This window comes from Canis lupus, chromosome 14, assembly GCF_048164855.1.
Source record: "Canis lupus baileyi chromosome 14, mCanLup2.hap1, whole genome shotgun sequence".
Classification (NCBI taxonomy): Eukaryota; Metazoa; Chordata; class Mammalia; order Carnivora; family Canidae; genus Canis; species Canis lupus.
Window position 1 is genome coordinate 20,636,102 of NC_132851.1, and position 12,046 is coordinate 20,648,147.

The 12,046-nt window shown below is 35.3% G+C and overlaps 1 protein-coding gene across 4 annotated transcripts in view; it reads right to left on the reverse strand.

Moving 5' to 3' along the window:
* The window catches only part of TAF2 (TATA-box binding protein associated factor 2), a 98,699-nt gene that overhangs the window by 17,138 nt on the left and 69,515 nt on the right, over positions 1-12,046 (reverse strand). For all 4 annotated transcript variants that reach the window (XM_072774335.1, XM_072774336.1, XM_072774334.1 and 1 more), the window contains one exon: positions 9,579-9,701. In XM_072774335.1, the coding sequence (XP_072630436.1) occupies positions 9,579-9,701 (123 nt within the window). The remainder of the gene's footprint in view (positions 1-9,578; positions 9,702-12,046) is intronic.

Consider the following 12,046-nt stretch of genomic DNA (forward strand, 5'->3'; position numbering starts at 1 on the left):
ACGTTTTGGAAAGTTCTTTCCATTTCACATTCTATCGGTCTAGGAATCTACAACAGAAGTTCTTTCTTAGACTCTAGTGTATGAAAATTTCTTGCTTCCTCCAGAAGCTACAATCCTTGGGCCATACCCCAAGAAAGACTTCTCTCTGCATTACTCTGGACTGACAATACTGCTTTACATGCAGCCAACTAAGAAAAAAAGCCTAAGAATCATCTCAGATACCCTCCCATTGGTTTTCACTCATAAATATCAACTGTCAGATCACCTCACCTCAACTGGATGGCAATACTAGTCTTTCATTAACTGGTTCCTATGCCTAATGTGTCTTACACTCAAACCTATACTTTACATAGCTACACAGAAGTAGTTCTCAACCAGATGGATTTTGCCCCCATAGGGGTTTATTTGGCAATATCTGGAGATAGTTTTGTCATCACACCTGGGGTAGAACTGGGAGAGGAAGACATAGTGGTGTCCCAAGCATAGAGTCTAGGGATGCACAGGATATCATACCATACATAGAACAGCTCCTCCAACAAAAAATTCTCATGCCCACAATGTTAATGTGTAGGTTGGAAGACCCTGCTATGTAGTGATCTTCCTAAAAACAAAGCTATATGTAATTATCTGCTTAAAAACTCAGTTAGTTCTAAAAACAACAAAAATGACAGTAACAAAAAAACAACTCAGTTGATTCTACCAACAGAATAAAATCCAAAAAAACCCTTGGGCTTAAACGCAGCAGTTTCTGAAAATACATGCTTAAACCAACTAGCTAAAAAAAACCCAGTTTTTCAACTAAAATGGACTATTTAAATTATCAGCACTAATTTTGATCCAAACTAGCCCCAAAACCATGATTCTTACCAAAACTACACCACAGAAGTTTCCTAAAAAATCAGTTTCAGCACGGATTTGATGGTTTACAATCTGTCCTAAACTTACCATTCCAGCCTTATGTTCCCCTATCACTTTCTATGCACTTTAGAGTAGCCCTTTCATGATTGTGAATTTGTAAATGCTATTTCCTATGCTTGAAATATCCTTCCCTTATTTGTCCAACTCATAAATTCACTTAACAAGCAACAGGAACTATATGGGAACTGGGGAAAATAGAGATGAACTGGATAGATCTCAGTCTTCTGGCATTTACCAACTAGCTGAGAAGAAAGAAGTTGAGTAAGTACAACCAAATAATAAAAAGACAAAGCACAGAGTGAACCAGTAGCATGACAGGAGACTTAAATTAGCTGTGGGGGTATCAGAGACAAACTTCTCCAAGGAAGTAATATTTAAATGGTAACCTAAAGAAGACAAAAGGGACAGAAAAAACATTTCAGGCTTTTTAGGAATTTAAAACTCAGCTCAAATGTCATTTAAGTTTTCCCCAAACTGCCCCCCAAAATTAGTACTTTCATGTTCCCACTACATAATTCAAAAAGGAAATTACAGCACAGAGAACTTAAATGACTTGCTCCCCAGGTGGCACCGGCAGGTTTGAGACCAAAAGCTCCAGAGTCTGTGCTCTTAACTGCTCTGCTGTGCTACACACAGCACAGTACACACCGCAGCATACCTTTTTTCTTTGGGTCTCTTTCATTACACTTAGAGAGCATCTTGAGAACAGGTGTCTTTTTCATCTTTGTATCTCAATATGTCACCCAATATCTAGCACCCTCTCCATCGCACCTCCTCACCCCTGCCAAAGCTTGCTAAACAAATGAATGAATTAATACAACAGAAATATCTAATTATTGCATTTCTTTTAGATAGAATATTAGGTTAATTTAATCCAACTAAATGCAATCTGAAGGTCATTAATTTTGAAGGGAGCGGGAGAAAGCTAGGACCATTCTATTACAGACCATTACAGACCATTCATTCAACTAGTATTGACTGACTACTAGATTTCTTTGGTGTCAGGCATGGTTCAAAAATTTCAGGACAAATGAATAAACCAAAGCTCTTGTTCTCTCAGATGACACATATTTTATTACTACAAAATTATATTTTTATATTCATGATATTTTGCTAAAGATAACACTAATAATGATACATAAGCTAATTAGAGATTATGTACATACAGAACAAGTTTAGGGATCTGTATCTTTTTCAATAATTGGCACCAAAATAACATTCAGAAAAATTTTCAGGGATATCTGATTTAGAGTATCAGCCATTTGGCTGATATGCCACTGTAAGATTTTAATTTAGATTTTTTTTTTTTTTAAAACCTTTGTTTTTTTTTTTTTAATTTTTTATTTATTTATGATAGTCACACAGAGAGAGAGAGAGAGAGAGAGAGAGAGAGAGAGAAGCAGAGACACAGGCAGAGGGAGAAGCAGGCTCCATGCACTGGGAGCCTGATGTGGGATTCGATCCTGGGTCTCCAGGATCGTGCCCTGGGCCAAAGGCAGGCGCCAAACCGCTGCGCCACCCAGGGATCCCTTAATTTAGATTTTAAATAAATTATACAAGTATGTTTCCAATCACAGGACACAGAGGTGATAAGGAGAAGTGATAAGAGACTTTAAACCCTGATGAACAAATCCCTTCAGATCCTAGCTCATGATTTAGACTACAACAGACTGTGAGCTTTTCAACTGGCTGTCTGCACTATTAAGAATCTAAGGTCCTCTTCTGCACTGAAGTTTCATCATTCTAAACACCTGCCAAGCTACTTGGATTGCAAAAAACCAATAATTATATTGGAAACTGTACTTCCTAGCAGAGATAACTGCCAAATAGACAACCAAGTGTACTTGGGTATACTCTTTTCCAAGGAATACTTATAACCACTTCAAAATCCAATCTCTTGTGGCCTTATACTTAGCATTAAAGATACACTGATTATAAATCTTGCATGACTCTTGATTTGTAATTACTCTATTCATAAGACAATGGATTAGCTAGATCCAAAGATAAAGGTGTTAGGAACCTCGGCTCCAAGGACAAATGGCTGATTTTAAGGCTGGGCAGGATATTTACAAGATGAACCTGAAACACATCTGGTATAATGGCAAGGAAGTTAAATTCTTCTCAACAGACCCAAGAGTCAAACTTCTAAGAGGTTCTCACTGTCCAAAGATGGGACAATCTGTACAATGATAAGAATAACTAATGGACTAGAACTAATTGATCACACATTGGAGGATGTTAGATAGCCAACTCATCATTTGAAAAATTATTAACTAAAAAGAGAAGCCATTATTTTCCTCCTCCTCTATGATCTATACCACTGGGTATTAATAGATGAAGGGGGACTTTAGCTTTATAAAATAAACTAGTTTATAAAAATGGAAAGATTAATTAGAATATCACCACCTTGTGGGGCACCTGTGTGGCTCAGTCAGTTGAACATCTATCTGACTATTGATTTTGGCTCAGGTCATGATCTCAGTGTTCTGAGATCCAGCCCTGCATCAGGCTCCAAGCTCAGCAGGGGTGTGCTTGAGATTCTTTCTCTCTCTCTGTCCTTCCTCCTGCTCACACATGTGTACTCTCATTAAATAAATATATAAATCTTAAACAAACAAAAAAGAATATCACTGTCTTGCAACTCTCAGTGAAATAATGGATCGAGGCACTGAACATCTTAGTGGTTAACCTCATAAAAGAATCAACTCTTTTTTTTTTTTAAGATTTTATTTATTCATGAGAGACACGCAGAGAGAGGGAGGCAGAGACATAGGCAGAGGGAGAAGCAGGCTTCATGCAGGAAGCCCAATGTGGGACTCGATCTGGGGACTGCAGGATCATGCCCTGAGCCAAAGGCAGATGCTTAACCGCTGAGCCACCCAGGTACCCCAAGAATCAACTCTTAACTATAGGAAACAAACTGAGGGTTGCTAGAGGGGAGGGGGGTGGGGAACAGGTAACTGGGTGATGGACATTAAGGAGGGCAAGTGATGTAGTGAGCACTGAGTATAAGACTGATTAATCACTGACCTCTACATCTGAAACTAATAATATATTAATTAATTGAGTTTAAGTTGAAAAAATAAAAATAAGTAAATAAAATCTAACTTCCAGTTGAAAAAATAAAAATAAGTAAATAAAATCTAACTTCCACTATTCAAAAAAAAATAAAAAAAAAGTCAACCAGACATTGTATATTTCCAGATGGAAGAACACACCGCCATCTATAAACCTGAATACAATTAAGCTTCTATATCCGATTATAAATTTACAAGAAATAAAAAGGACTCTAATATGTTAATTATACCACAGGTATAGAATAAGCAAAATACAGACTTGAAAACTACAGCTTAAGACCCTGGTTTCTTTAACAAATATACTGTAAAAGGGAAGAAAAGACAGAGAAAAAGGTAAACTTGAAACCTTAAATTTAAAAAGATGTAAAGGACAGATCAACCAACTACAATGTGTAGACCTTATGTGGATACTGGTTCAAAAAATAAAGTGTGTTAAAAATAAGTATCAGAATGATGGCATAAGTCAACTAACTGAAACTTAAACACTGGCTACTTATAAATATGAAAAAACACAAAAATATTTAAAAATATGAAAAAAATTAATGTTTTAAAGAATGCTACTGTGGTTAATGACTTTTTAAAGTCCTCACCTTTACAGATATATACTAAGTTGTTTATGAATAAAGTGATGATCCATGGGATTTGTTTCAAAATTGTTCATAAGGGTGAAAATAGGTAAGGATATAGATTACACCACTGACCATGAGTTGATTGCTATAGAAGCTAAGCATGGGGTGGGGGGCGGTTCATTATAGTAGTCTGACTCCTTCATAGTTTGCCATAATAAAGTGTTTTTTAAAAAGGAGAAGTTAAGGCAATTTGACACTATCCATGAAAATGTTAAATATCCATAGTCTATGGTTTAAAATGTTCATTTCTAGAACTCTATCCTATAAATGTGCTCATGCATATGTGCAAAGACACATACACAAAAATATTCACCAAAATAGTATTTGTAACGACAGAACATCTGATAAAACCTAATGTTATTCTATAACCACCATCCTTTAGCTCTTAAGTTTTCAATTATAGACTATATATATCTATATATATAGTCTATAATATATATTATGTTCATTATACATATATATTCATTATACATATATAAAATAATCCATTTATTTTAGAGAGAACATGTGCATAGCAGGGGGGCGCAGAGGGAAAGGCAGAATCTCAAACAGACTCCCGCTGAGTCTGACAAGGCAGGGCTCGACCTCCTGACCCTGAGATCATAACCTGAGCCAAAATCAAGAGTTAGATGCTTAACTGACTGAGCCAGAGCCATTCAGGCTCCCCGACAAAATATATATATATTTTTTTTGTTTGCTTAATCTCTATCTTTCCTGGATAATTTCACCAGGTCTAATCCAAGGTGGTAAGAAAGTACAACTTCCTTCTCATATGGAATTGTATTAACAATCAGATTTGGGACATGTATGAGTTGACTTTCACACTAGCATGATGTCATCTACAGAAACTCTACTGAGAAAAATGCATGTATTACCATCAACATGACACATTTACGCACATAATTTCATGTATCACTTCGGGGTTTACAAGATTGCTGGGAACCTGAGGCCCACCCAAGGTGAGGTACCACTCATTTTTAAGCTAAAGAAAGCACTTTTAGGCCCTGAAATATGTGTCTCTATGATAGATGGCACATACATAAACAAAGGATTTATACATAATTAAGAATATTGTATTTTCCTATTTCATTCATATGAAAACCACAAAACAGAGTATCTGTTTTGTTGTTCTACCCAATGTTAAATCTTTCCTAGAGATCTAGTAAAATGCACTATGGATAAAGATTTTTGCTATAGTCAATTTAACAAGTGCAAAATAAACTGAAAGAGGTACTTAATATAAGCCTAATTTAGGGGCTTGTCAGCCCATCTGATTAAAGTGCTGTCAACATTCAATAACCTGTTAGTTCTCTTCAATTTGTTCACATAGGTATATGTTTAAACTTAACACAAAACCTGCAGTTTTTATTAGGAAAAGTGTGAAGTTTGGTCTTCGCATTCTTTAGATCACTGTAAAAAATAAAGTGTAAAATTATATCATTAAAATTTAAGTAAAAAAAGAATCAAAGTCTGCTTTTCACATTAGAGTTTCAAAAGAAAGAACTAGTACTTTCAAAATATATATATTTCTTTTTTTGCGGTAAAGATTCCATGCACTAAAACAGTGCTTTTCTAACTTATGCAAGAAGGCATTATGTAATACAGCAGCCCTAGCTAGGCAAAACTGCAGGAACTCTCTTCCTTTTCTTCCCCACTAGGGGTTTCCCTCTGCTCCTGTGCCTGTCACTTCTCTATGCCTCATCACCACAGACAGGCTGTGTCAGGCTGCTGTAGTGATGGAAAGGACACAAGAGGCTGTATGGCCTCCTCTTTGCCTCAGGGGAGAGGAAAGAAATAATAAAGGAAGGAAAATACCCCTGCCACTTCTCTTTTCTTACCCATAAATGGCTTAACCTATCACACATATCATCCTCAAAATATTCTTCTAGCATATGCAAGGAAAGAGAAAATTGGAGGGAAAAAAGAACAAAAAGGAAACCATGACTTGTCCACTACTTAACAGTTTCCACCTCTTCTTTATCTTACCTACACGCCCATTCATCTTCTATCCCACCCCCCAGGTGACATCTGTAACACATTCCAGTTCTCAATTATCTGGTTTGCTGGCTCTTTTAAGAGAGCCATCTCAGGATTCATCTCGGCTCTAGGAAAGGAAGCAGGGCTCTCAATCTCAAAAGCCTTGGACCTAAGGAGATAGCAGAAATGAGTAAGCACAATTCCATTGTGCAACACAAAATGGAAGGCACATCCCTGCCTCAGAGGACTTCTCAAGTTAACTCTTTTTCAAGAGAAGCTGGAAATCCAGATTGCTATGTGTAATCTCTTTTTAGTAAACTACTTCAAAAATTTTTGTGAGACTTATATAGAACAAGTAAAAGATGCCTCAGTTGGATGTGCTGAATAAAGCTCTAACTAAGGCCCATTTGTGAACTCTAATTTGGAATCCCTTGGAGAGTTAAGAGAGTTCACAGCTTCCCTTACACTGGTTCTGTGCCTCCTCTCCTCAGCCCTCCAGCTAACAACCTCAGGCCAGGCTAGCTACCACAGCAAGAGACCCTGGCTCCTTCTGGGAGGCAGGAAGAGAGGAAGTCCCTATTTTACTGCCAACTTTGAGTTATGCAAAGTTGTGCTTCTGACATTTCCAAAGATGAAGTTCTAAGGGCCCCTTTTCTCAGAAACATTGTTACAAACAGTGGCTAGGTTTGATACTCTTATTCTTCATGTATGGTGTAAGTTAAAAGGGATTTTAACTTTGTTGGCTAGCTTGGGAAAGTTACCTATCAAATGTAACAATGTATCTATGGGAAAACCACATTTAGAATTCCAAAACAAATATTAGTACAAATAATCTTTTGGAACATCACCATTTGTAAAATGAAGGTTTTCTAAATTCTAATAGTATCACTATTGAATCTTAAGACCTGCTCACTGGCCACAGGGTACTGAATAGCATAAATACATTTAAAAAAAATTACAAAAGCACATTAAAAAAACATATTGCAGTTAAGTTTTAGTCAGTCCAAGTAATATATGGGTATACACTTTGCCTGATGACACAAAAAGGTCCTAGGCAACCAGAGCTGAAATATTAATACTTTCCTATTCCACACTCTTAGCCCTGTATCTCCTTCCTCAGTCTTCCATGAGGTCAAGAGAGCTACAGGACTATAAAAAGAGAGATTCCAAAAAAAGTAAAAGTGAAAAAAAAAAAAAAAAAAAAGGTAAAAGTGGGTTTTTAAAAGCAATAGGGAACTATGATACAGAGGCATATTAGTGGCCACAAAATGGTGTTAAAATTTGCTGCTCCCTAGGTTAGTGCGCCACATCACAAAGAAAAACCAAACATTTTCAGACTCTTTTCTGGAACAAGAAATCATTTAACTGCCGAATTCAGACAGATTTTTTTTTAAAAGGCATGGAAGAACAGGCAGAAGCATCACCCCAAACTATATCAAGAGGTTTAAAATACTCTGAGCTTGATCATTTTTAAAAATGTGGGTAATTTTTCATGGCTAGTAAAATTTTAGTAAGTATAATGGTAATAAAGCAAAATTACACCAAAACCAAAAATAAAAACAACAGAACATAAGGCTAGCAAGGCCAAGAAATGTCAAAATTCACTTATCAAAGTGATAAAGACTCCAGCTGATTCTTTCTGAAATAAATTCTGCATGAACCTATTAACAGTAAATGCATACAGCCGCACACAGAGAGATATAAGAAAGCAACAATCTGGGGTCTCAATACCAAAATATTCTGAGTTGTTACTCTGGCTTGAATTAATCACAGTTGATCCTTAAGCTCCTCAAATCAATAAACAGCTACTCCTTTGTTTATATCATAAAAACATGGCTTATATAAACAAAATCCATCTGTTGGAATCTTAAAAGTCTGACTAATGACTTTTGGAAAAACTATTGTTTAAAAATGATTTTGCTTATATATCTTGTTTTTCACTCCCTGTTCCTCCAAAACTTGAGAACTGAATCTTTAACACTGAATGTTTATTATTCCTTATCTAGATTACGTTTTTTTTTTTTTTTTGGTAAGCAACTAAAAACAAAATAAGCAGAAGACAATGTAAAATAGAGTAGACAACAAACACATCTGAACTGAATTACTTTTCATAAAATTAAGCCCAACTAGTATTTAATAATTTAAAAGACAGAACATCTTAATTTTCTAGTATAGCATCTAGGCTTCATGACTGACCATGAATGACCAATTGTAAAGCTTTCAAGGGGAGAGGGAAAGGAAAAATAAATAAATGACTTTCACATTTTATAAAAGTATGAAAGGTGCAGATTTGATGGTATCTACTGAAGCTGGCATTTTCCATCTTATAATATTCTAAGAAAAATAATTGCAAGAAAAAAATAATGGGTATTTTTAAATGGCATAATAAGGGATGTTTTTCCCCTTTTCTACTCTTCTCTCATTTCCAAGTTTTATAGGAGTGCACTATTTTCAAATAGTCTAGTTTAAAATATTCTTAGGGGCACCTGGGTAGGTCAGATGGTTAAACGTCCAACTCAACTTAGATCTTGATCTCACGGTTGTGAGTTCAAGCCCCAAATCAGGCTCCAAGCTGGGTGTAGAGTCTACTTAAAAATCAAGAAATAAAATATTCTTGGGATCCCTGGGTGGCGCAGCGGTTTGGCGCCTGCCTTTGGCCCAGGGCGTGATCCTGGAGACCCGGGATCGAATCCCACATCGGGCTCCCGGTGCATGGAGCCTGCTTCTCCCTCTGCCTGTGTCTCTGCCTCTCTCTCTCTCTCTCTCTCTCTGTGACTATCATAAATAAATAAAAATTAAAAAAAAAAAAAAAAAAAAGAAATAAAATATTCTTTACATTACATAATACAAAGTCAATGTGTTGCAAGAAAAGCAAGTCCCTAGATCTATATTTTCATGTATTTTTTTAAGTTGATAAACTTTATACATTTTGTAGATTTGTTCTTAATAATAATAATAATAATAATAATAATTTCACCTGTTCCCTTCCGTGCAAGCTCCATGCTCCACTGGGGTTTCGTGGTGGGTGTGCCATCACAGCCTGTTGAGTGCTGAGGTATTAAAGCAGATCGGGAGCTAGTTGGCCGATATTTAGAGAGCCCTATAATACCAAAGAGGGAAAAGAGGCATTTATTTCTTGGTTTACCAAAAGAAGAAAAAAGCCTGACATGTTTTTATAAGTTAACCTTAAAACCAGAAGCAGTTCAACAGCAGAATTCTAATAAGGCTACTACTAACTACCAAAGATCCCATTTGATTTTAATCCTTTGTCATGGTTCCTTTGTGCTTAAGTCTAGGGACAACACACTTCAAGAAAGACAGTAAAGAGTAACTGGCCTGCAATATATATAAACTGGATTCTATATTTGAGGTAGAAACCATATTTTATATTATGTAAATGGAATTTTGGATATAGTAAAATTTCCTTGTTCTCCCCCAAAAAATTTGCGAATAAATTCTAACACTTACTCAGCAAATAGATAAAAATAATTTAGGGGTTACAGAAGATATTTCAAAAAGGAAATGTTTTAATGGCATAATGTGAACAGCACTGTAGCAGCTATCAGGAAACCTAGGTTCTGGTTCCAAGTTGTCAACAAATTAGATAATCCAGGTGAGACACTTATCTCATTGTGTCTCAATTCCTTCATCTGACACATGGAAAAGTTCTAAGGTCAGTCTAGTCCTGAGTAGGCTATTACTTGAGCGTGTCATTTAGGGCAAGTCACCTAAGATCTCTCTCTTAAATTCACTTGTCTATAAAATGGACTGAATAGGTAAAAAATTGTTAATATCTCTTACAGTCAGAAAAGCCAAAGAATTCATGATATGTCAGTTTTCAAATGTATCTTAGGCTCTTATATTCTACCTAAAGCTAGTTCTCAAATTCTACTAGCTTATCTTAGATTACTAAGTAGTGAGAAATAATTTAGGTCTCAAAACTAAGATTTAATAAAAAGCAGACCATGGTAGGTAAGGGGGACTTTGTACAACTGTAACAAGTTTAAAAAGGATGGAAAAAAAGAACAGAGAAAAAAATATTCAAATGCAGAAGTCATAAAAGACACCAATATGAGGCATAAATAAATACTCATTTTTTTCCAATAAAAAAAAAAAGTAGGAAAAGGACCCAGAAAAAAAAATAGTAGTCATATTCCCAATAAAAAATGCATTATAAAGTATACTTGAGGGGGTGTCTGGCTGGCTCAGTCAGTAAAGCATGCTGACTCCTGATTCTGGTATTATGAGTTAAAGCCCACAATGGACAAAGAGATTACTTAAAAAAAAATTAAACTAAATTTGACTTATCATTTATAATTAATAAGTGTCTTTATAAGTTACTACATTGGTGGCAAAACAGTACTAGGCATACAAAAATGATGATAAATGAAAATTAATAAATTACATCTTACATATCAACGTGGACGAACTTTAGAAGCATAATGTTGACTGAAAAAAGTCATACTCCTATCATACCAGTTTCATAAAATTAAAAAAACAAGTACAAAGAAATCCTATATTTACGTGGTACACTATAAAGAAAAACCAGAGAATGATTAAGTAACAAAAGAAAGTGAAGACAGTATTTCCTTGTAGTGCAAAAGTAGGTGAACAGAACTAGGGAAGAGGCACAAGAGGAATGACAAGCATGGGGTCTAAGACGCAGGTTAAAGTGGAGAGAGGTTCACAGATATTTGTCTGATGATATGTCTGATGTCTATAAAATTATAAAATGGTGATGATATAAGCTAGGTATTAACTCTTGAAAAAGCATTATGATAAAATGTATCAAGAACTGTAAAAATGTGAGATGCTTCAGTGGCTCAGTGGTTCAGTGTCTGCCTTCGGCTCAGGGGGTGATCCTGGAGTCCCGGGAGCCTGCTTCTCCCTTTACTATGTTCTCTGCCTCTCTCTGTGTGTCTCCCATGAATAAATAAATCTTTAAAAAGAACTGTAAAAATCTGAAGTCTCTCATAATACAGTTAAAATTAACTTTGCACCAATAATACATTTTGGGAAACATATCCATGAATATAATTTGACAAAAAAGAAACAAAAGCTTTTGAATGAAGATATCCAGCAAAGAATTATCTGTAATAAAAAAAAATTGAAACAATGTAAATACCTACCAAGAAGGAAAAATAAAGTATATTATAGTACACTCAATACTGTTTCAGATACTATTTTCAAAAGAAAAGCTTATATTTGAGAGATGCATGCAAAAATTTATGATATGAAACAGGGATATTATATGAAACAGAGAGAAACCTGTGTTACTGGGGGGATTAGTTTCAGTCAAAATTTTAAAATTATGGTTATATTAAAAAGAAAATAGGTCTAATATTTTATTTTGAGGTTAAGTAGATTACAAAAAACAAAAAAAAAACCAAAAAAACAAAAAACAAAAAACCAAAAAACCAAACAAACAAAAACAAAAAACAAAAA